This window comes from Oreochromis niloticus, linkage group LG14, assembly GCF_001858045.2.
Source record: "Oreochromis niloticus isolate F11D_XX linkage group LG14, O_niloticus_UMD_NMBU, whole genome shotgun sequence".
NCBI classification, from domain to species: domain Eukaryota; kingdom Metazoa; phylum Chordata; class Actinopteri; order Cichliformes; family Cichlidae; genus Oreochromis; species Oreochromis niloticus.
This window is the reverse complement of record NC_031979.2, coordinates 36,640,945-36,667,356: the sequence shown is the minus strand read 5'-3', so window position 1 is coordinate 36,667,356 and position 26,412 is coordinate 36,640,945. Positions and strand designations below refer to the sequence as shown.

Here is a 26,412-nt window from a genome sequence, read left to right as displayed (position 1 = left end):
AAATACAAAAATTTGTAAATTTGTATTTGAAAATACAAAGGCATTTGTGAGTCTAATTTAGTAAATGTGGTTATTCAATTTAAACAGCATAAGCTTCTGTAAGAAAAGACGTCCCTCTACTAGCAGAGGTGCATGTAAGAATACAAAAACTCCCAGACTGATTTTATGTAAAAAGCCATTCCAATCTTGAAAATAAAATAATGAGTACGCTAAAAATTATGCTTATGTTAGAATGCATTCTTTATTAGATTCATTCATATGGACTAAGTCACCAAGAGTGGTGGAGTCTGAGTCGTGACATTAACCCCCTGAGGTCAAAGTACTCATAGATGTTGAGCAGTAACCCCTAACACTATCAAAATATTTGATTTCCAAATTTTTATTTATTTTTCCATCCAAAGTCTCAAGGGTACAAAATAAAATAGACACTTAAAGACGTCAAAAACGTAAAACACAGGATTAGGATTATTTATCGCTGAAGGTGGAGAGACCTTGGTCATCTAAAAGTACATAAACCTGTGTTGTCATCAAATAGCCAACTTTCACTATTGCCAGGACCAGCTTCAGTGATCAGTTGTTCAACCGTTTGCAGTTCACTGCAGTACAACCATGTGAGGCTTCTGGTGAGCTCTTGTTCTGGCTTAAGCCTCAGAGGACAGTTTGATCAGATCCTGTGTGCTGGTATTGTCCATAAAGCTTCACTGAGATGAATATGGGAACATATGGAGAAGCCTCGGGACAATGGGGCTCTTGTCCCGCTGGCTTCGACAAAGAGGCCAAGACAGGCTCAGACAGGGGGCTGAAAACCATGCTGGGTCTGTGTGTGCAAGAGAGAGAGAGGGGCAGAGACACTGTGTGTGTGAATGTGACAAAGCAAAAACTAATCTACATTGCATGCATGTTCACTCAGAGTTATTCTAGAACTGGGTACAACTTGTATTTTCAGAGCACACACCAGCGGGCTGTCAAAGTATCAGCAGTGTTGACTGACACATGTCACTTCCCCTGTTTGTGTTGGCTGTCAGCATACTGAAAACATACAACCTAACCACCAACCTCTGTTTTACTGTTTTTGCCAGCCTCTGTAAACCTGCCCCTCCCTCATCTCCACCCAAACTACTGCTAACTGACACGGCCAGCAGTGTTTCACAGCCAGCGAGAGCGTAACCCACCACCATGCCTGTGGGAACATACCCTTGATATTAGTTCCTAACACATGTATAAATCCACTCAAAGCTCTATATCAGTTCATAAGGTAATTTTCAAGATGTATTTTCTGCCTCATCTGTAACTAATTATCCTCCCAACACACCAAATGAAAATCCCACTGCTGCTGTACTTTAAATGGCCCGTTCTGAATCAAATTACACGTCATTTGAAAGCACAAAGCCTCGCAATTACAATGTAAACCATTTTAGGATCATAATTTCACAGCAGAAAAAAATAAATAAGTGCTGCAGCATTTTGTGGGCAGAGTGCATACACTGCAGAAAGAGCAGAAAAGCTCTTTTCTGATATCTACAGAGGAAGATATCATGCGCTGCACACTAACACAGTGGACTTTGGTCAAATGCCTCACATTATAGTCAGACTTTACTCATTCTAGGTCACGGAAACTGGAAATGATGTCTGAAAAGAAATGACTAAAATACATTTTGACCCCTGAATTTTAACAAAAATGACCCAAATGATGACCACTCCCCCTAAACCGTTCACTGAATTTTGTTGCAGCTGTTCTGATGTGAAATGCATTTATATGAAGTATGAAATTCAATTTTCAAATTTCAAGTCTTATGATTTTTATCTCTATTTGACCTTTTGGCCTCTTTAACTTTGGATTTTATCTTCCTATAGCAGCGAACTACATGTATCAGTAATATTTGCATTCAGAGCCTCAAAATCCATAGAAAATGGACAACTTGTAAAAGATAGTTGACTGGTGTTTTACAATAAGAATCCAGAAAAATAAACTGCCTTAAAGGCATTAAATGGTTACATGTCAAAATTCTTAATTTAACGCAGTTACTCTAGCTTTAAATATTGTATCTATAATGGGTCTTTTTATGTTAAAATTTAAAATAAAATAAATAATTTTCATAAAAAGATTAAAAGTAGCTTTTTTGTTTTTACAAGGGTTCCATTAATTCATGCATTATGGTATTAAAACAGAACAATAACTAAATATATGAATAAATGAATGAATATAAACTCGTGCACTCAGTAATGCGGTTCACCCTAAATGCGTGCTGGATGGTGATGTAGTTTGGAAATCCCCTCCTCACACACCTTTTTTGGATTCAGGAAGTCTGCGACAACCATTATCTGTAACCAAAACGGATAATCCAGCTTTTACACCCACTTTACACCGGCTGTGCAGAGCTGAGAGTTCTCCTCTTTGTAGCATTTTGTGGTACTTTTATGCACACAACCCGACACAACATTATCAGTTGTGCGTTGTTTTCTAACAGTACTTTGACTTAACGTTTTCCACAGAACTACCTCTGCCCTGATCTAACACCAAGAGCATACCAGAAGCCGGCTTTAAGATGGATCCACTCTGTGGGTACAGTTATTTGCAATGAAGATATTCACCTCTGCACTCGTGTTGTGGGTTATTAGTTTAACCACCATTTTGTAACAGCAAAAATACACAAGGAAACAGCCACTAAAGCAGACACACATACACACACCCACACACATACCCCACACCCACAGACAGTTACTCTGGTTATGTAAGAATAGATTCAGTTGCTGTGTCACTCAGAAGGCCAGACCACAGCAACGGAGGGAGAGAGAGGAAAATAAAGAGAGGCAACTGATTCATGTACTGATCTGAAAAAATGGGGGCGAGGGGAGTGTAAGGGGGAAAAGGCATAACGAAGGTCTTACCTAACCTGATGACCACAGGGAGGAAACCACACTGAATTACAGTTTTACCCCTGAACACACACACACACACACACACACACACACACACACACACACGCTTGCTACAGTAACGTACTGTATCGGCGAGGCATTGTGATAAGACGTGTTTTCTTTACAGTTTGTGTTTGTAACTGTCACTCAGATCTAAAAGCCACAAACAACAACAAAGCATCAGAAAATGCACTTTTTTCATTTATGTTCTAAACTTTCTTTTGTGTGTTTTCATTTCACATTTGTTTCCATTAATTTTCCAATCAGGATTTTACATGTTTCTGTTCGGTGATAGCATTAGTCTAGTTGATTTTTTGATTACTTGTTTATTTTACAGTTAAATAATTTTTTTCGTATCTATGTTTTAATTTTTAATGACCTTGAACTATCCTTTCTAAATCTCACATTTCACTTATCAATGGAAAAAGCTTCCATACATTTTTATTTGATTTTGGCTGCCTGGGATTATTTTGATGTTTTGTTTTTTGTTTGTTTTTAAACACAGAGTGTGTTTAAGTAAAAAGATTCCTCAAATGTGGCGCACAGCAGGAAACAATCTACTGCAGACATCTTCACAGTTCTGGGTACTTATCACTGCTGATGGTAACAGCACGGTCCTACACAAATGGAGCTATTATGCTCGCTGTGTTGTCTGTGTTGCATATGAACAGTGACATCACCACATCTCCACCCCTTTTACACCAGCATTAAGAGTGCAAGTACTTGCTGCAGTATTCTCCTGAACAACAGGTGTCACCACTCAGACATCAGTGCTTTTACAAATGGAGGCAAAAAATATCAAGTCTTTTTTTGTCTGCGTCTCAGTTGTGACATTGTTGGTCCTTCAGCTTAGCTCCTCCCACACATAAGAAGTGACTGTAGTGGACAGTTTGTTTTGTGTAATGATTTCCGTCTGTGCTTCTCATTATTTTTAGGGATTTCTTCCCCTTTGTGGTGAACTCCCTGTCCTGTTCAAGTCAAGTTTTTAATCAATCAGCATTTTATCTGCCATGTTGCCAACAGCCTCAGGTTATACACTTTCTTTCTTTCTTTTGAGAAATGCATGTAGTTATGTATGTGTATGTTACCCACAACCTCTCAATCTGCAGACCCATGCAAACTGACCATAATTTCCACTTCTGAGGAATAAAGGCTATAAATGCATTGGTCCTTATATTCTGAAAATCTAATCAAGGATGTATCCTAGGATTTCTACAAAGCACAGTCTTTACCTGACTCACATGTATGGCCAAGCAAATGGATGTTTCTTACTTTAATGCACTTTGGTAATTGTAGTTCTTTTTTCTTAAGCCATTTTTATATGTGAGCTTTGGTTTTCCAGTAAAATCAAGTGGGGATACTTTTCACAGTTGACTTTAAACAGAAGTGGAAAACAGAGGAAACAATCTGGTTCAGATGCATTTACATAATTGGAATTACTCTTTGTGATTAAGGCGACAGAGCTGCCTGGAAAGAGTCTACGGGAGGCAACACGTGTGATGATTACTAGTTAGCGATTACTGCATATAGAAAAAAGGTTCCAAACAGGCTAATGTGAGCTCCAACCGCAGAGGACATTTGCATTTTCATGCAGCAAATAGCACAATCGTCAAGCTCATTCAGGTATTTGACTCTGTCTTTAAGCTATTTGTATGGCCTGAACACTGACCTGCCTTTTCATCTGTGCCTCAGTCATCTACAGCCCTTTTCAAGCTGTAAACATGAAAAGGCCTGTAGATGAATAATAATAGAACACTATCAATAATTCCCCCGAGCGATTGTTTTAAAATCTGCACCATTATCACCCATTTGAAATTCTGTCACACCCTTCCTGCGTGGCTTTTAAACCCTTTGCACTCTACAACCATACAGGCCGACAACGACACTAACGCTGCCTGAAATGTGCCTGCAGTCTTCACAGTGCTGCAGTGCAGCAGCACAGCAACAGTATCTGGGAAGATGAAAACTCACCACTGACCCAGATGTAAGGACGACTTCTTATCTCTCATAAATGTGAGGCCACAGACGTAACAGTAACTGACAGAGTACATTTTGGCAGTTAAAACTGATGAAAAGCTCAGTGATGGTGGCAACATTTGGTCCAATCAGTTTCTTTTATTTTGTTTTGTTCTTTCTATTTTTTCCAGAAAAATCTGAAATGACTGAGCAGTAACACCTCTGGGATATCTTTGAACAACTTAAACTACTCACAAAACTGGGTGTGGTTCACAAGTGACTGGCTGTTTTGTTTATCTGACACCTTCAAACTCAATTTACACCTATGGGTATTTTGGATTCAACATAAATGAAATTTAGACCCAGAGACAGACGAAAAGGACATATGGGAGACATCCAGACCCCCCACACAAAGGCCATGAAATGCAAGCTAATGTGAGATCGCTCAACTCAGTTTTACCTGAATGTTCTTCTTAAGTATAAAGGGAATATAGCACATTTCAAGCATACCAGTCAAGGAATTTGCTTTATGAGATCAAATCTAAACCAAAAAGGAAAAATGTTAAGAAAAAAAAATAAATAAATAAAAATAAAATAATGAAAAGTACTAACAGGTCTTATAGGCTTAAATCAGGCTCATAAACAAATTCCAGGCTATTTTTTTGTGAAGCTGGTGAATGAGCCATTATTAATGTTTTATTGTGACTGAACATTCACTCATGGACAACCTGCTAATGTGAAAGTAACTATGATTCACTCTGACATTTTTTAAAAATGTTGGGATTTTTTAATCTATTGTCAACTTAGACCCAGAATCCATATGAATTTTTTATTTTAATGCAGTAGCTAAACAATAAATAAAATGTGAAATTATCTAATAAATTGTATCATCATTTCAGAAGAACTTGTGTATTAAAAACTTAAATAAACAGCATTGCTCATTTTAAGGCTGATTGCCTCTGTTGGGGGGAATACGGATATACTTTTTTCATATTTTCTCCTTATGAGAATAAGTTGTTTATCATTAACTCCTCAGCTGTACTGATCCTAAACAAAATGAGAGTCTGCCCCCCCCCAAAAAAAAAAAAAAAAATCCTCTTTTAAGGATTTGGTAATGAATGGGTAGAAAAGTAGCTTCATTCAACTCCCTCCTTCTCTCTCTGAGCCCTCCCTGCCCATTACAATTCAGGACCCCCTCCCCCCAAACACACACACACACACATTAACGCACATTAACACATAGACCCCTCCCTGCCAGCCCCCTGAAGCACACAGGCAGGAGGTGGGTGGGTTTCCCCAACTATTTAAGGAGATTCCAACAGATGGTTGAGTGACTTTCCTCCTGGGGACACTTTGCTCTTTTTCCAAACTTCTTGTCTCCTTCACAACAGACTGGGCTACTTTTGTTTTTCCTTTTCCTTCCCCCAAAATATTTTTTAAAATTTTACTTCTGAGCTTTTTCAGAATTGTGTTTCCTTCTCTTTGGACTCCAGAAACTTCTGTGCTTAATATCCTTGAGAGATCAGACAACAGCTCATTGACTCGGCGAGGACGGTGGAGCTAACCATGCCCTCCGACTTTCTAACACCTTTCCTGGAACTAGATGAGGAGTTCTGCAAGGTGAGAGAGACCCAGCATCGATCGAAAACCTTTATACATGTGTGCCAGCATGCCTGAAACACGATCAGCTTGTGCCCATACGAGCTGAATTAGGAGTAAATTATTAAGCTCATTTATTTGTGTTAAAAAAATAAAGTGACGAAAAGCTACAAATTTATTGCCTAATTTAAAGCATGAGTGTGTTTTGAACTTTAATATTTTGTAGAAAATTCAGATTCAGACAGTGTTAAAAGCTGTTCAATCTTTAGTTGTGTTACTTTGTAACTTTACAGTGTCACGTGTTAACTTTTTTAGATTTTGGGGGCTTCATTTAATAGTTTTTTGCATTTTTTAAATGTTATTTAATGAAACAGTGACAGGAAAACAGGCTATTTGCTGTTTCTTTTAAATTATGTGTTATTTTTAAATTATTTTTTTAGTGTAACTTTAGAGATGTTTGAGCAAATCCTATTTATTAGACCTCTGGTTTTAGCTGCAACTCTAAAATCTCCTTTCAGCTGCACTTAGCTCCAGCGCTCCAGGAATGCACAGCACTCATCTATTCTTCTCCTCTCTCCTTTTGTGCAACAGAATTTCCGCAGCCTGGAGGCGACAGATGGCTTGTCTACCAGCTCCCAGCAGCAACGGCAGCAGCACAGTCAAAGGGTGCTCGGCTTCCAGCGACGTCACTCTCTCTGCCCTGTGACCCTCCCGAACTCCAAGTTCAACAGCAGCAGTTCTGAGATGACTGAGTCAGCCTGTTGGGGCCTAAATGTGACCTCCAACCAGCAGTGGAGCAGGGAGGGTCAGCTTCCCCGCTCCTCGCTCAGCCACATCCCCTTCAGAGTTGACCGCTCAGTCAGCATGATCGAGGGCAACAGTTTGGGAGGCAGAGAGGACAAAGCAGCCAACTTGTCCCCACCACTGCTACTCCCCCCACCTGGCCTATGCATCAGTAACACCTCCATCTCCTCAGCCGCTTCCTCCTCTTCCTCCAGACCCACGCCTCCACCACCACCACCACCACACATCTCCACTCGATACAAGACGGAACTGTGCCGCACATATGAGGAAAGCGGGGCCTGCAAGTATGGTGCCAAGTGCCAGTTTGCTCACGGCATGGACGAGCTGAGAGGCCTCAACCGTCATCCCAAATATAAGACAGAGCCCTGCCGCACGTTCCACACCATAGGCTTCTGCCCATACGGTGCCCGCTGCCACTTCATTCACAATGCGGATGAACTCAATGCCGGCAATGCTGCTGCGTCTTCACAGAAGCAGAAGCTCAGGCCTCCTCTGCTGCGCCACAGCCTCAGTTTCGCAGGCTTCTCCTCCTCTCCGCAGACCTTCCAGCCAGTAAAGGAGTCACAGCCTTCTTCCTTCCTTTTCACCAGGGCCTCCTCTGTCTCTCCTCCTCCGTCCTCCATAGGAAGCCCTGAGCTCCTCTCCCCTCTCTTTCCTGAACCCGGCCCACTGAAGCATTACCCCTTCTCTGGCATCGGTGACCTGGCTGGTGACAGTGGCGATTCAGCTCTGCGCTTCTTCGCTGTGACCGATTCTGTCAGCGCCCGGTATCCCACCTCAACTTTCACACCCAAAAGCCTTCCTTACCTCCTCCCCCAGCAGCCTCCAGCCTCCCTGAATGCCTGTCCCAGCCTTCAGCGCTGCTCCTCAGCTGACTCCCTCTCTGAAGAAGGCTACACATCCTCCTGCTCCCTCAGCTCTTCCTCCAGTGGCACAGAGTCACCGAGCTTCGAGGGCCGCCGACTGCCCATCTTCAGCCGCCTTTCTGTTTCAGATGAGTAGGGAAGGGTTTTACTGTAGGGCTGAATTTAATCAGGGATATATAGTCTAATAGTTTTAACTCTATGTGGCCAGTATATGATGTTGGTCTTTTCACAAAGAATTAAGACATTGGGTTTTCTGTTCCCTCTTAAATCCAGCAGAGTACCTATCTTTGTGCATATTGCATTTTTCATCCAAGCAGTTGTAGCACTGCTCAGTGTTCGTCCAGTTTAAGTTGACTCTTCCTTTTCCCTTTTTTCTTTTTGTAAGCTTGTTTTTTCATGCCGTTGTTACCGCTGTATACTGTTGTATACCCATTTTTAGGGACTACTCTGAGGGTTCTTCACTCAGCTCAGCATTCATCCTTGTGCTGTTCCTGCTCAGAGGGGAATTCTGTGTGAGAATTCCCTGTACCCTTATTTATGAAGGAATTTAACATTAGTGCTGTTCGCTCTGTATGTGACTGATGTGGTGTTGGGTTTATTTGCAGGTCAGTTTCAACAATGCAAGCCTACAGCACTTCTCCAGTCATATTTTGGGCAGTCTAACTGTTTTTATTCAGCCTCTTGTCCAAGACGGTTGAATAACTGTATGCTGCCACTGACTGATCCATTGATTGTATGTCAGCTACTTTAAATGCTTTAGCAACAAAATCTAGCCCAGGTGTAGGCAACCCACTGACTCTAGTTACCAAAGTTAGAGTTCTCCTAACCTACTAGTACTGCTAGCCACGGCAGGTGATATACAGTGTTATAATTCTTACTATAGCCTAACACTTTTTTTTTAGCCATATTTATTGCTTTGTGTACGATTTATTGTTCATGTCATGTTTGCTTTGTGATTGTGTTTATGCATTCTTAATAATGCCAGAGAAATTATGCTTTACTTATGCATTCATTTTGTCCATCTGCTTGGTTTTACACTTTCCAATAGCTTTAAGAAGGCTTGCGGAGAGGAGAGGGAAGGAGGACGTGAAACATTTTGGCATTCTGTATTAATGTTGCCTTACTGGCTTATAGGCCTGGCAGAAATCAAGACTCACTGAGCTTTCACGCCACAAGCAGTGCAGTGCTTTCTCCAGCATCCTCTGCCATTTGGTGTCGGTGTGAGCGCACAGCGAGTCTACTCTCCTCTCCGTTAAGCCTCACGTCCTGATCCACGTAACAACTGATAAATCCTGTTAAACATAAAGCAAAAAAAGACCTTGGTGTGAGCCAGCAGTGGCAAATAAAAATGTCGGTACATTATGAGATACACCAAAACCGCCAAGAGAATGAAAACATCTTTTGTAATGTGTGAAAAGTGCGGTAATGTCCTGCATGTCCGGACCGTTGTGTCTCGTGGTCAAAATTGTGTGCTGTCTTCTTCTCTTGTGATCTAAATACACAGGTGAAAGGTGACCTTTGTTTTATAGTTGACTTTAATCTATCCGAGTTGGTTTAATGACAATGTGTTTGGTCGACCTCTGTTGCACGCTAGCTTGCCAAGTCTCTGAGCGGCAGGTGAAATCATGCGAGTTCAAATAAAATTTAGGCCAGATTTTAATTCTTTTTTTTTCATGAAAAATGCTCTGACCTGTCCTGACGAGTCCAGAGAGGCTTCTTGTTGCTGTAGCTTGTTGCTGGCTTGACAGCGAGCTGTTTTTGTAACTTTTAACTTAAAGTCTTATTTATTTTGATTTTCAAAGCAGAACCTATATTGTGTTGTTGGATAATGTGTGTTTTGATTTACATAATTTAAGTGCATCTATTGTTTACATTCCATGGGTTATGTTGATATGCTAGCTCTTTATCTTAATATATATGTCCACCTTTATTTCAAAATAAAAGTCCTTAAAAAAATAAGAACTCTGTTTTGAATTTCATTACACTTGTTTCCTTTTGTTATCACACCTTATTAAGGTAAGACTATAAGAATTAGGTCAATTATTTAATGTGTAAACTATGATTACAAAAAACACAAAAGTACCTTATTGAAGACTGATTTTCAGCTGATTGACTTTTCTCCCACACAAACTCCCATCCATACATCGATGCTTGCTAATCATTTACAACAAGAAAGGTTTCTTTAGTTTTGTAAAGCCTCCCTTATCTTCAAAGGCAAATTCAAACTTAAAGATAAGATGGATAAAAGCCTCTCATCTTTATATTTGAACATGAAGACAGGCGATGCAAATATTGGAGAAGAGCTTTGATGCTGAGTCACACTCAGAAGAAACAACTGGAAGTCTTACACTTACAGTGTTTGTTTTTCTGCATAAAATTTGAGCTACTGAGGACAAATCCCTCCTCAGTGAAATAAAATTCACAATTGCAAAAATAAAAGCACATGTCGAGCAGGAAATCAATAACGCGAATGTTCGTTTTGGGCGACGTTTTCCCACGAGCATCACTTTAAGATCCTGCCACTGTTTTTAGAGCTTTTACGATCATCTGTGTTTCATTCACAAACAAAAGGAACAAAGATTAACTCTTTCTCCTACTTGTGTTTAGGGAATCTCCCAGCCCTCCCCTCTGTGTGCGTGTTTATGTGTGGGAGTGTGTTCTGTGGGAAGGGGAGTGAGTTTTGTTGCAACTCGTCTGAACAGACCAATTTAGAGTGAGTGACACTGGGGAGAATGTTTGGGCAACAGATGCTCGAACAAAGACTTCCCAGAACACAATGGGGCACTGAGATACTTGTGACTGATTTCCATCTATTCACAAAAAGTGGAGCAGAAGTTGAGGGCCTCCCCTCTCTCTCTTTCTCTCTCCCTCTCTCACTCTGTGTGTGTGTGCATTAAACTATTACTATAGGGAAAAAATGACTAAATTCAAAACAATAAAGCAAAATATATAGAAAAAAATCAATACTGATACATTTTTTATGAGATGATTACATAGTTCTTTTTTCCCTGCACAACATTGTGCTGGCCCAGACCTCATTTGTTCTTTGTACAAACTGTTATTATAACCTATGGTTAATATTAAAAGCACAAATGGCCACATTTTAATTAAAAATAAAAAATATTTTATTTTCAATGATCCCATATTTTAATGAACAGCATACACAGGGTTAGGCCTTTCATGCACAATATGGTGAATTTTGTAAAATGTCTATCTAATGTTTCATAACCCTAACCAAGTAGTTTTGATGGTGAAACTTACCAAACAGTGAATGAAACACGAGTGCTGATGACACATGCCACTCAAAGGATCCTAAATAGAAATCAGTGACAGAACTGATGGAAGTTGTCTAATCTTCCAACAGCTGAAAATGGAAGCTTATTAACCAGCCCAGTTGTTGCACTGACACATGAATAGACTTGAGGTCTATGACAGCCTTCTTATACCTGCCATATCTCTGTAGTTGCTGTCAAAGTACTGAGATAGAAAGGTGTCACTATTTCATTGTATTCATCATTGTGACTTAATTTGTTCTGTTCTCTCACTGGATAAGAGAGTTAAATTGTGATCATATTGACATTCTGGACTGAGATGTTAATGAAGCTAAAAGTATGAAACTTTGTGTATGTAACATACAAATACAGCAGTTTTAATTATATTTTTGGGGCATTTAAAAAAGCTGTCTCACATTGTCTGCATGGCTCCAGAGTTGCAGAACTAGTTTTTAGAAGAACTTTGTTCCAGATAAAACTTTGTATATGCACTGCAGCTCCAGTGCTTACTTTACATTTTCCAGCTGAGCCATATGTAAGAGCATAACTGTAACTGTGTGGTACTGAGCATTCAAAGGGATGAGACAATCAATTGATGCTGCCAGATCACACAAATTTAGTGTGATGATAGACTGAGCCCATTTGAGAATAGAGATCATAACTGTCCAGGAAACTGGGCATCGTGTGTCCTGCAACCGACAAATACTTCCAGAAATGAAAACACACCTGACGGGCTCAACAGGGCCTGATTTGTGATTGAGTTCATATTTGAAAAGCGCGGTGTGTTGGTGCTACTTCGTCGTCGTCTTTTAAGTGGAAACACTCAACTCTGTCCTTTCAGACAGACTTACGAGTCATTCTGGTCCATTATTGCAGCTTAAACTACAGAACTAGAATCTGCTGCTACACCTGAATCACCTGGTGGAATTAAACAACTAGAGTTAAACATGCAATCTCAGTCCAAGTTGAAAAAAACATTTTTTGGTTCTTCTTTTCATTATTCCCGCTCACATTCTCAGCCGAGTCACATTCACATGGGGGACATTGGCAGGGTAAAAATAATCCTATATTGGATATTTTCTGATGTTTCTGTCCTTTAAAATTATATGAGGGAGTTGGGGATTTCTCTCTCTCTCTGTGTGTGCATGTGTGTGTGTGTGTGTGTTGGCATTCAGCAGTGGGCTGGCTGAGGATTTCCCTCTGGTGAATGAATAACAGTAAAGTGAGGCAGGAGCAGGCTCCCACAACCCCCAGGGCTACTTACCATTCAATACCCGTGGCTGTGTGTGTGTGTGTATCTGCAAGGCCTTAAAAAGGCCAAGGGCCATCCCTGTGCAGCCCCTCAATCCCTCCCTCCCCTCCTGGCCACGAAGCCCCTTTGTGTGTCCCTGCTTTCCGTTTTCAGTCTAACATCTGTATGCTAATGCAGCTGAATGGGAATGAACTGGAATCAGCCTGGGAGCGAGGGTGAGGGGTGGCTTCCCTGTGTGTGGACAGAGATGGGTGGATAAAGTGATTTGGGAGAATTCAGCAGCAGGGAAGGGTTTGTGCTGGGCTTAGAGAGAAAAAGAGGAATTTTTGGTTAACGGGGGAGCTTAGGAGGGAATGGATGGGCCTGAGCTGTTTAAACGAGGTGTCCTAATAAGCAGATGGGTCTCGTTGAATGTCAAATATCCTCAAATGTCCACAAAAATTAAACAGCAAACTTAGATAAGTTAGAAGCATAAATAAGTTTTACCCGTGATGCTGAAGCACAACTGTGTCAACTGTGTATTTTTAAATTAAGAATCTTATTTGGCTGCTGGAACTGGACTGTGATTTCAGAGGAAGTGAGGGTCTCATCAAGCAAACAAATAGATCAAGTCAATGTTGAAAATCCATGTGGGAGGTAGATTTGCTCAAATTATGTTGCTTCAGTTGCTTGAGACCTGACATTTGAACACCAGTTACTAAAGTGATTTCATAACACTGTGATATGTATGTTGAGGATGGTTCTCGGTATTTACTTAGACTAGTAGTGGCAGTAACCCTGCCAAGCTGTGACAAATGCAATTCTGCAGGCCTTCATCATATTTTTACTGTCTTGTGACACATTTTTATTAAAGATGTTTGTCTGTCCACTATTTATCTTCTAAAATAGGAAAGTTTCCTTGAACTCATAAAAACTGGATTTAATATAACTTCTATATGATAAAAACAAAAGTGATATAGTAAAAAGATACAGTTAACATTGTATTTCATTTGGCATAAAAGAAGTCTGTAAAAAGCTGTTGCCAAACTGGCCACTGGAAGACTTCCTGGTGTCCCTTTGGGTTTTCTCGTTCCAGTGTTTCCAAACCTCTTGTTTGGAATTTTCTTGTCCTGATATTTGTCCTTGGTCCTCATGTCTGTCATGACACACAACTAAAACATATAAACTGGGTGGGAGATATCTTTAATGAGTATTCTTTTTCCATTCATTAGTTGTAGGCTTTTAGATATTTAAAATAATCAACTGTGCATGATAAAATTTTTTTCCATTACAAAATGCAGTCAGGGCTGGACTGGACAAAAAAAAAAATCAGCCCTGGCATTTTTTATCCTGGTGACCCATCATTATCTCTCTGTCTCTCTCTCCCAGATTACCAGTCCAGCCCTGCTAGCAGTGGACTGATGTCCATGACATCAAAGCAAGGATGTCTTTTGGTGTATACGCCCATTACCTCAACTCCTCTCCTTCCTACCTCATCCATTTGTATCCAGTGTTGGAGGGGCAAATATATGTGAAGAGGAGATGAGGAAAGTAACTGAGGATGTACAATCTGAGAAATGAGAAGAGGACACATGGTCTCTCCTCCTGGCTCCTAACCTGCTCACTTGCCTCCCATCAGCTCACCTTATGCAATATACTCTGGCTTTCAAGCCAGCTCTCCCCAGACTGTAGTTTCTCTTCTGTTATAAAAGATTGCAGACTACAAACGTAACACTCACCAATTCCAGTTCAAGTTTTTCACCCCTGGAGTCCCCCCCCCCCCGCCAAAAAATAAATAAATAAATCCTTAAATAGCAGTATTTAAGATGCAAACTAAAACTTCTGAGGAACATTTTTTTTAGCATGTTACTTTTCATTATATTTAATAAAAGTTTCCCTAAAAGTTTGACCAAAACATGCTGAAGTCCACTGCACTGAAAATAAGAAGGCAAAACAAAAGGTCACAGCTTATTGTCCAAGCTCCTTTATAACCCCAAGCATGTCAAAGTTCATAGTCATTTGTTCCCAGAGCCATCAGACTCTGGAGCTCAAGCAGTGAAATCGATCCTCTAGTGTTCCTGTTCTCTGTTTGTTTGTGTTAAGGCCTTCTCACACATGACCTCCGCAGAGAAGAAGCAAAGTTTTACTGCTTACTTGGAAATGCTTGAACGCTGGCCTCGGGTTAACTGTTAGACCTGGCACACTCTGGTCAGTGGGCCAACAGCTTTAAGTGGTCCCAAGATTCAGAGTTGCAGGACTGTCCAGTTTTTATTAAGTTGCACATTGGAAACTATGAAACAGCCTCCTCAGTACGTCATAGTTTAAATGCATCACAAAACACATCTTTAGTGGGATATGTCTGCCTAATAAAATGATGACTAAGTGAACATATTGAATGCAAGTAATCATTTCTACCCAAAGACATAAACTCAGCGCTCAAAGCATTAAGCTAGAAGAGTGTTTTGGCAGCTTGCTCTACAGGTTTTGAGTGAGCACGGCAGGCATCCTGACAAATCCTTATTTTCACCTTTATCTATCTTCTTTCATATTCTGTGACATTTCCCGTGACCCACATCACTCATGAAACAATCTGTTTCCCTGTAAAATATCTCAAAAATCCTTTTTAAAACAACGGTTAGTTTAACTACTTACCCAAAACTACTTCATTCAAAACTACAACAACATTCATACAGACAGAGACAGCCATTTGCACTCACATTCATACCAACGGGCAATTTAGAGTATCTAATTAACCTATCCTAACCTATGAAGGAAACAGTGCTAACCACCGTGCTGCAACAACTTTCATAAGGCAAAAAAAGGGTTCTGAATTATTCCAGCATTTTTAAATGAAGATAGGGCAGCTGTCAACAGTCACTTTTTCACATTGTATTCCACACAAGTGAGATGGAGAGACTTAATGGATGAACTGTAGAGAGGCAGTGCCATCTAGTGTATGCTTTAGTGAGGTACAAAATTATATCAGGGAGTTGGGGATCCCGGTGTGTGTGTGTGGCAGACTTAAGGTGGCATATTGAAAATCAGAAATTGTGATTTGAAATTGATACCAGTGCACTTGAAACGATTGAGTCAAATCCAGTTAGTTTTAGTGTGTCAAGAGATTTATTCTAAAGACACTTCTTCAGCTAAGAGTCTAAGGGTAGAAACACACAGACGCTGTGTTTTTCACTTGTATACAAGGGCGGTCACAGAACGCTCACACCAGAGTGGGGGCCCTTGATGCGCGCTCTGTTCTTGCACTTGTCTTTATTTATATACAAAAGTAATACAACAGTGAATACTTCTATTCATAGGCAGAGGAATGTTAGTGCGTAGGGAGTGGAGATAAGAGTGGTTCAGGTGTATGCGTGTGTGTTGTGAGATTCAGAAGGACGCAGCCCTTCTTCTTGTTAGAGAGCGCAGATAAAAGTGTCCAGCTCTCCTCTTCCTGCTTGTTCAGCTATTATCGCTGTGAGAAAGAATTTATAAAACAGTCTTGTAGTGGACAACAGTCTAAGTCATCAAAAGGTCAACATACAGTATTCTATCATATGCAAACTTATATCATTAAAAGCTTATACTGACTACTAAGTACAATTTTCCATTGACATAGTGGTTGCAATTGTGGACAAACCACTTGTCTCCATGAGACATGGCTGTCCTGTGCTGTGGTGCACACAGCAGAACTCCAGATTCCTTATTTATTAGATCTAGTGATGTTTGGAGCACATGTGCTCTTGATCTTCATCAGACATTGCAAATTATTACTTTATTTTGCATTATATTATTGTATTTAACACAATATATATAAATCCTAATCTTAGCACAACCTGCACCTGGGTTCTTGCATGTTGTGATTAGAGATGGACCGATCCGATATTACGTATCGGTATCGGTCCGATACTGACCTAAATTACTGGATCGGATATCAGAGGGAAATAAAAAATGTAATCCGATCCATTAAATATCAAAAAAGCACCTCAAAAAACTTGTGACATGGCATAACCGTAGCAGTAGGAGCAGTAGCCTTGCTAGCAATCAGGTGTTCATCTCCGAGGAAGTTATCCCAGAGAGAAGTAAAGCAAGTGTGTAAGTTCATCTCTGAATGTTTGTAAAGCATTCCCGCGTTAAGCTTAACAACCGATATATGGAGCAACTGCCTCTCTCTCTCTCCCTCTCCTGCTGCTACTTCAATCATGAAACTGATCAATGATCAGCTGATCGGCTTTTCTGTCGCGAGTCCGTCTCTCTTCTTTGTTTTTGGCCCACTTTGCACCAGAAAGAGGAAACCAGCGGCTGAACAACAGCAGCACGTTTAAGCTTGATAAGCTGTTGTTAGAATGTATTTAATATTACTTTCTACACCAGGATCCTTTTCTACGTAGCTGACGGCTGGTAACTGTGCAGGGGCGGATCTAGCAAAGTTTAGCCAGGGGGGCCGATAGGGCATTAACAGGGAAAAGGGGTCACAAAGACATACTTTTCTTTCTTATCCTCATTTAAAATGTCTAGCTTTAATAAATAATTATCTGAATCTTACACCCAAAGTTTTAATCTGATGTAAAATGTATAGAAGTCCATTACTGTATATAGTAACTGTTAAGTCTATATACCCTAGTAAGCTATAGTACTTTTTCCTTTGGGAAGATACCATCTGTGCAGTCTGCAATTCTGTTGAAGAAAGATGTTGAATCTATTTAATTATTCTTGAAAAATAATTGATTTCTGTGCATTTATTTTCACACTGCATCAAATTAAAGTTGATTACGTCGATTAAGCATCACGAGGTGGAGGGTGGGTGGTTCCCTATATATATATATATTTTTTTTTACTGGGAGTTTTAGAACCCTATTAGTTAGGTTGCTTACTCTTTAAAATACCAGAATAGGGAGGATGGAGCAGGTTTAAGTTTATTAGATTGATCAGTGTTGCTGAACTATGAAATATTTTGGGTGCAGTGTATTTTTTGCATACAGGTATAACAGAATAGCTTTAGTGTTTGTTTTTTTTAACTTGAGTATGAACTTATACAAAAAGCAGCAAGATATTAAAAAAACAGTTTTACTGATTAAAAAACACTATATCGGATTCATATCGGTATCGGCAGATATCCAAATTTATGATATCGGTATCGGACACAAAAAAGTGGTATTGTGCCATCTCTAGTTGTGATAGACCCCAGCCTTTATGGATCTTGTAGTTAGAGCTTGTCCCTGTGCTGCCATGTGCCTCTGTACTGTCCGTCAGTCCAGCTTTGTCCAGCCACTGATAGGATTTCTGAATGTCAGCCACTTTATCTGCCAGTGGTACATACTGTGCAGGGCCTATCCTTCCATGATGGTTCCTCCTCTTGTTCTTCTTTGTTGGGTTTCTGCTGCCTGAGGTATTCATTGAGCACGTGGTCGGTTGGGGGAAGCAAGAAGCAGGAACTGGTGTTTTGGCCCGCAGCCGATAATGTTTAAACTAGTTTAAATTAACTGATGAAGTACTGGTTGTTCACTAAGTGTGTGTGTGTGTGTGTGTGTGTGTTAGAGCTCAGAGACCCTGAGCATGGTGGTTGGGCTAGCAACATGGTCTGGTGAAAGAGTCTAACATCCATGCATTACATGGTGTTGCGCCTGATAAAAAACAAAACAAACAAACAAACAAGCAAAAAACCTATAAACTAACCCCCTTCTTTAGAGGTGATTGTCAGTTTGCTGGGTTTTTTTAGAGACGCTGAGAGTGAGAGAGATCATGTTCTACATTACTTTAAAAGTGATTTTCAGAGCTGTTGATGTATGAAACAGTGTCCATAGAGACATGGATCAACTCTGTTTATGGCACTGAGTGTTAAATTGTGACAGTTTCAATAAATCCTGCAAAATTCTTGCATTTATACTGGGGAGCAAGGAAAAGTTAGACGTTGGTTGTACTATTGAAAATCAGTTTCATAAAAAACCAATTAAACAGATATGAAGAAGAATGTGTTTGTAAAACTAGCGGTAAAGTATGGGAACTATAGGGGAGACTGTTTCTGCTATCAAAACAGTTTGTGTTGTTAATCCTGAATGATTCATGGGCACAACATTTTACTCCACACACATTTGGAAAATTGCATAGTTTGACAATAAATATCCCAGTAAAGATGCTTTATTTCTTAACAAATATGCAGAGGGAGTGATCTTTATCAAAAGTAGAAGTTATATCTGTAGCTAAACCGTTGTACACAAGAACTTTAAAAATCTATAGTGTGTGTGAGACTGCCAGCTGTGTCGTTCAGCAATAAACTTATCTACAATGTGTTAGTAAAGAGCGACTTATACTTCTGTCCCATTAAGCAACAGTTTAACAAATTTCACTGTAATCTATAAAAGGAATCTGGATTAAAATAGAACATAGTAGTGATGGATTAAGTGTAGAGAACACTAGTATAAGGTGTCTATGGAACAAATCTCCTTCAGCATTCATAATGACCAAAGTGGATGACCACAGGCATTTCTCTCAGTCAGCTGATTGTGTTTAGGGTAAAAGCAGCTAAATACACTGAGATTGCTCCACACTGTTGGTGAGTTAACTCTGGATGTCTGTGGGTTTTGTCAACTTGGGGTGAACAAAAGCAGAAAAACAGTGAAAGATTCAGACATTGAAAGTCTGGTTTATTTCATGAATACAATGAAACATTTTACAGTCCACAGAGCAAAGTAGCATACATGATAATGGATACTACAACATAACATGGACAGTGAGAAGCAAAACTCATCATCTTACCAGCTCTTATATTCTTTAAACTTAAAATAAACCTTTGAAATTAGAGTTTAGTGTTTTAAGTCATGTATTTAAAAAAAAATAAAAAATAAAAATGAGTGAACACTTGTTTCTCCCAGCAGCATTACTGAAGTGACACTTTAACAATGCTTATTTTCACATTCTTTATGATGAAAAACATGTTCTCTCATTAGCAGATGTAGCAGAATACATTTATTGCAATGTATGAGCTACACTTCTTGTAAAAAAAAAAAAAAAAAGCTGATTGGAAATGCATTCAAAAAAAAAAAAGCTCCTGCCCTACCTTGACCTTCCTTCTGCGAGCACGCACGCACGCCCTCACACACACACACACACACACACACACACACACACACAAACACAGAGAGAGAGAGAGAGAGAGAGAGAGAGAGATCATTAATACAAAGGATTGCAGCAGCTTTTGGATTTTCACTCTTTGATGGATTTAATATGAACAGCCACATAAAATTCATTCAGATGTTTTGCCTTTGCTTCAGTTAAGATGTGTCTTTAAATCTACAACACCTTTCTTGTTCAAAAAGTTTACTGACATAGTAAAGAAGTAGCTAGGGAACTCAGTAAGTATGAGCCGCAGTAGCTTAGGGACACTTTCTCAAATAAAGAGGATTTCATCATCTGCAGTTCGTGAAAAAAAAGCGCCACATTAAAAACAAATCAATAGATCCACAAATTATGGATGCAGACTCTTTTCAGCTATAGAGGTAAAGGTATACTTCATGCACTTATCAGCATACAGTCTAAAGGCTTGCATTAGTGTGCATTGGTGCACAGCTGGGCATCTTTTATTTAACATGGTTATACCACTGTGAATTTTGCTATATAAATATGCTCAAGAGTCTATCATATGTTTGACATCCAGCCAAAAATTCGAAAATATATATTTTTAAATCAGTAACTTAGCAAATTTAGATGAAATGTTTTTTGGACAACAAATGAGTCACGTTTAAAAACAGTTTGAATAATCTGCACTGCCAGACAGACATTTATGAAGCGCCGGCTATAACACACATCCTTACCGTCTGAAAGGACCGCTGATGTCTTGGAGCAGAGAACCGCGTTGTATTGTCGCTTTTCTCTTATGCATAAGCAACGCCGGCTGGTCAGAAACGCTCTGTGTGGGTAGAAAATGGTCTGCACCGGCGCTGGTCCTGACGCGAAATGGCGAGGGTCTCACGCTCTGAGGAACACTTCATATAGGACCGGGTGCTTCCAAAAACAGTAGATGGGGTGCCGATAAGTCTGGGGGGCAATACACCTGCAGGGCATCACCTTGCTGTGCAAGTTTAAAACAATGAGGGTGGGGCACGCAGTTGCTGAGCTCCGGTGTAACTGGCCAAGATGGGCCTAAGGGTCCGCTGTTGCTGACTACTTCAGAAAATAGGCGAGACCTTGCTCGACTGGTACATCTGCTGGGCTTTTACCTTGTCGAGGAATTACAAAAAGAGCCGATACCGGCCACTTTAAACAATAGGTCGGGTCCCCGCTCGACTGGTATACCTGTCGGCTTTTACCTTTTCCTAAGCCAGGGGTCAGCAACCTTTAACACCCAAAGAGCCACTTGGACCCGGTTTCCAAGCAAAAGAAAACACTGGGAGCCGCAAATACTTTTTGAAATCTAAAATGAAGATAACACTGTATATATTGTTTTTTATGCTTTGTGTGAACAACTAAAGTAAGTAAGTAAAGTTTATTTATTAAGAGCTTTTCACAGACAGGCAGTCACAAAGCGCTGTACACAAATATTAAAATAAACAATACAATCAATAGACATTATACACAATGTAAAAGATCAAATGTAAATAATGTAAAGAATATAAAATACGTAGATCAACAAAAGGCTTGTTTGAACAGAAAAGTTTTTAATTGCTTTTTAAAAGAATCCACAGAGAAACTAAGGTGTGTTGCTTATGAAATCCATGAAGTGCTACAGAGAAAATTACATTTATTACATCTATTTATTTAATTAACACATTTTGAACTCTTAAAGAAATATAACAAAAGCAAAGACACCCAGCTGAACTGAAATGATCCATGTAGTAAACAAAAACTGTTGTGAGCCGCCACACTTATATCGCCTTTGGCCTTTTGGAGCCTTGACCTGACTTTTAAAAAGTAATTGGAAAAAATCACTATGCTGCTAAAAGATGAAAAATAGATATTTGCAAAATTCTGCCTAAATATGTATTTTACCTGGTTAATGTGTGTGGCGGGGCGTGGTCTGCAGTGCCGCTGCAGGGGAGTTGGACGCACCTGAGCGGCACCCGCAATCACGCCTCGCGCCCTTAAAGTCTGTGCTCTCTCTGCTGTTGTGTTGTTGGGCTGTGAGCTGAAAAGCTACAGCCGGCTGTATGTGTACAGCAACCGTGTGTGAAAAGTGCTCAATATAGAGATGCTGAAAAGCAGCGGGTCTGCCGTGGTATGAAGTCACTTTCATCTTTACGCAGGACTGTAAGCTGTCGTCTGTGAGGCGTGTTCACGGTGGAGAACAGCTGCTGACATAATGTGGATCCGAAGATCCATAACTGGCATATCTGGGGTTGAAAGTCTCGATAGATGCACGGCGTTTCGGCGGGTACACCGGCTTCCGCGAGTGTGACGCTTATTTTGAGCGATGGAAAATAATAAAGTATAATTTTATTTATATATTTTAATATCACAATAACTTTCCAATTTAAACTACAAGTTAAAAAAAGAACTAAAAACAAATAAAATACACTTCCGCTAAATACTTCTAATTTATTTTCCCAAACCTCCCGGAGCTGCAGTACAAGGACTAAAGAGCCGCAGGTTGCCGACCCCTGTCCTAAGCAATCCCAACAATTAAATGATACCCGCGGTGGGCTTTTGCAATCCTGAACAAATTCAAACAATTAGCCAGCTGTTGAAAAGACGGAGCGAGTCTGGGCGACTGGTTTTAGAAGTATCACTGCAGCATTTATTTCTAAAGGGGTGGTGAATGTTATTTGCGACCATCTGTTGTGTTAAAAACTACTCTGAAACCATGAAACCCTGTACAGAAGAAATGCCCGTTTGATCCGTTTTTTTAATAAAATGCTTGCATCGCAGCATGCTGTGACATCAGAATCACAAAATGAGTGTGATTAAAAGACGATTAGTTTGAAAAGGGCGATACTGGTTACTTTGGGGGAAAAGGTGACATCGTGTGCAACGTGTTTTAGAAGTAGGCCTATAGCATTTATTTTCTAAAGGACTGAATGTTATTTGTGACCATTTACTGTGTTAAAAACTAGCTGGCTCTCCCTCTTAGTTCAACATTCCGAAATCCCGATTTTTAAATAAAATGATCGCATCAACCCGTGAAAGAAACCCCAGTAGATGCGTAAAACTAGTTAGATTAAAAACTAGTGGTTTGATTAAATGAAACGCTTGTGAACAGTCATGAAGGCTGAAATTACCCGTATAGAAGAAATTCCCATTTGTGCCGTTTTTAAAATAAAATGCTTGCATCGCTGCATGAGGAGACAGAATCATAAAATTAGTGTGATTAAGACGCAGTTAGTTTGAAAGAGTGATACTGCATGCTTATAGCATTTATTTTCTAAAGGGCTGAATGTTATTTGTGACCACCTATTGTGTTAAAAACTAGCAGCCTCTGTCTCCCTCTTGGATCAACATTCCGAAATCCCGATTTTTAAATAAAATGATGGCATCACCCAGTGAAAGAAACCCCAGTAGATGCGTAAAAACTAGTTAAATTAAAACTAGTGGTTTGATCAAATGAAACGCTTGTGAACATGGTGACATTACCCATTCAGAAGAAATTCCCATTTGAGCCGTTTATAAAATAAAATGCTTGCATCACGGCCTGCTGAGACATTGTCGGAATCACAAAATTAGTGTGACTAAAACACAATTCCAACACTTTTGACTAGATGTAAATAAAAAGCATTCGGGCTTTGTTAAGGAGCACTGTGAAGCAAAACAGCTTCCACCCCTACACGCAAAAACAAAGAATTGCTCGCATACCCCCAGCACACCTGAACGCGCATGCGCACATGCACGAAACCGGTCAAACCGGTTGTCAAACCGGTTTGGTTGGCCGCCATCTTGGACTAATGCCCCCTTATTACTACTAATACACCATTACTATGAGTGAGTCCTGAGTGATTCGCTCATGGTACGATTCCACTCAGGAAGATGCTAGTAATAAAGTGATTTTCAAAATGCTTTTTAAAAACTTGGATGAGTGATAAAACAATTTTCCATGGAAACATCCAGAGGAACTAAACTTCGTTGTTATTTCTCTGGGCTCAATTTCAGCATTAGAAGCATTTCACAGAACAAAAACCCTGTAAACTTTTTGCCAATAATCAGAAAAAACATTGAGACAGGTGGTTCTCTGGAGTTTAAGGCCAAAACTGAACTCAAACAGTGAATTCATGTTAGACCGGGTTTCTGTCCAGAAGCAGGAATTGGTGTTTTGGGCCCCCACTTGGGCATGTCCAGGTGGCTCTAATGTCTCAAAAAATTGTAAGTTATAAGTCAGCAGGAGCAGCTTTGACGCAAACTATAATCTGAATGCACCATGTTTGGTATGGTTCCCTGGGCTCTCTGTCCTGGTTGTTGTGTCCTTGGGCAAGACACTTTACCCTACCGCCTACTGGTGTTGGCCAGAGGGGCCGATGGCGCGATATGGCAGCCTTGCCTCTGTCAGTCTGCCCCAGGGCAGCTGTGGTTACAACAGTAGCTTGCCTCCACCAGTGTGTGAATGTGAGAGTGAATGAATAGTGGCATTGTAAAGCGCTTTGGGTGCCTTAAGCGCTATATGAAATCCAATCCATTATTATGTTTGAGTTTCACTTATGGCAAGTGATTCCTGCTGCACCAGCAGAACAAGATTTTATTATCTGTTTTTTCAGCAATGCCTTCATTCTTTCACTGATGAATATCATCTTGAGAACATAGACAAGATTCTTTCTTCTTTGTTCTCAGGCTGATATTTATCAATGAAAGACAGTCAGAGGTTCAGCTATCCATTTCACTGCAGGGTCCCTTCATTCTTCACATATCTGTGTCGAGCAGAGTTTAAATCCTGAGGCTGAACGGCCTCTGTACAAGCACACACGCTTCTTAGCAGGGCAAAGCTATGAGCTAGAAAAATCCAGGTAGACAGCCTGTGTCTGTCCAACCAATCAGAGAGCTCTTTACATCCCACGGTGTGGCTAATTTGCATTGCAGCTGGATTTTTAAAATGAAGTTGCTAATCCAAATGTTAATCCCTGAGCGAAAAGGAAAGGGAAATGGATTTTGAAATGAGGAGTGGAATCACCATTTTAAAAAGCATTTTGAAAATCACTTTATTAAATTGGAATTGAAAAATGAATTTACAAGGGCAGAATTTATTCTACAATTCATTATTTAAGCACAGAATTCTTTATTTCGATGCGTGTGGCTCTTGTGGTCCTCCATAGAAAATAGGTTTAAATGTTAAACAAATTTCTTCAAGTCAAAGACTGTTGCATATAATTTAATTTTTGCATAATGCAATGTCCATAAAGTTAAAAGATTAAAACTAATAAAACAAGTTTTAAAAAGAGACTTTTTCATTTGATTACATTTTATACATTTTATAAGCAGAAAAAATAGATTTGGGCTGAAAGGGCTATTGCTTTATTATGTATTCAGGCTGTGTGTAATGTTTTTAAAAAGTAACTAAGTAATAACGAATTACTTTTGAAGATACTTAATCAGTAAAGTATTGGGATTACTTTCTTGGAGAAGTTGGCAAAGGGCTTTTTCAAAGCTTACCAGAACAACTGTGTAATGATGCAGTTCAGGGAGTTTCAAAATTTCAGTCACATATCTGCACAGATCAGTAAACAAACATCTCCTATATTTTTCTTGACTTTTAAAGCACTGCACACAAATCAACTTCTTATTTCTTTTTATAAACCAATAGCAATAATTTAGAGTCAGACAACATGATGAAATTTCAAAATAAGAAGTACTGACTTTAACATATTACTAAAGTAGACTTTGTATTTTTCCAGTGTCAGGTAAATCATTCCTACAGTTTAAATGAGCCGACACCAAGAGCCTGGTTTTCTGTCCAGAAGCAGGAATTGGTGTTTTGGCCCACCACGTGGGCATGTCCAGGTGGCTCTAATGTCTCAAAAAATTGTAAGTTATAAGTCAGCAGGAGCATCTTTGATGCAAACTATAATCTGAATATACCATGTTTGAGTTTCACTTTTGGCAAGTGATTCCTGCTGCACCAGCAGAACAAGATTTTATTATCTGTTTTTTTAGAGAAAGAAAAAAGAATCTTGTCTTTGTTCTCAGGATGAAATTCATCAGTGAAAGAATGAAGGCATTACTGAAGGTGAAGACTGTGGTAAGTCATCTTTTCAATTTCAATTCAATTCAATTTTATTTATATAGCACCAAATCACAACAACAGTCGCCTCAAGGCGCTTTATATTGCACAGTAGATCGGACAATAATAGATACAGAGAAAAACCCAACAATCATATGACCCCCTATGAGCAAGCACTTTGGCGACAGTGGAAAGGAAAAACTCCCTTTTAACAGGAAGAAACCTCCGGCAGAACCAGGCTCAGGGAGGGGCGGGGCCATCTGCTGCAACCGGTCGGGGTGAGAGAAGGAAAACAGGATAAAGACATGCTGTGGAAGAGAGACAGAGATTAAAACCACGTATGATTCAATGCAGAGAGGTCTATTAACACATAGTGAGTGAGAAAGGTGACTGGAAAGGAAAAACTCAATGCATCATGCCGACTGCGTGGAAAATGGCAGCAACAAGGGTGAAGCAGATCTGGAGGCCGGCCGCCTGGAAATGTGAGAGCACAGTTTAGGGGGCTGGCCACCTGAAAATAAGTGGCGGCGAGGCAAACAAAGCAGGCAGGCCCAAAGGTGGGCCATGTGGCAACAGATCCGGAGTCTATGGCCTGGAAAATGAGAAGTGATGATGGATGAATGTGGACATGCATCCCAA

General features: G+C 39.9%; 1 protein-coding gene and 1 long non-coding RNA gene across 2 annotated transcripts; both read left to right on the top strand.

Annotated features, from left to right (window-relative positions):
• Window positions 1–2,025: 2,025 nt before the first annotated feature.
• On the top strand, window positions 2,026–5,934 carry LOC112842109 (uncharacterized). Its single transcript, XR_003213749.1, has 3 exons — window positions 2,026–3,948; window positions 4,374–4,542; window positions 4,792–5,934. It is a non-coding gene; the product is annotated as an uncharacterized LOC112842109 (long non-coding RNA).
• A 194-nt stretch (window positions 5,935–6,128) lies between these two features.
• Window positions 6,129–10,097, top strand: sb:cb81 (mRNA decay activator protein ZFP36L1). Its single transcript, XM_003448989.5, has 2 exons — window positions 6,129–6,495; window positions 7,066–10,097. The coding sequence occupies exons 1-2, from the start codon at window positions 6,442–6,444 to the stop codon at window positions 8,278–8,280; spliced, it is 1,269 nt and encodes a 422-aa protein (XP_003449037.1). The 5' UTR covers window positions 6,129–6,441; the 3' UTR covers window positions 8,281–10,097.
• The last annotated feature ends 16,315 nt before the right edge of the window (window positions 10,098–26,412 follow it).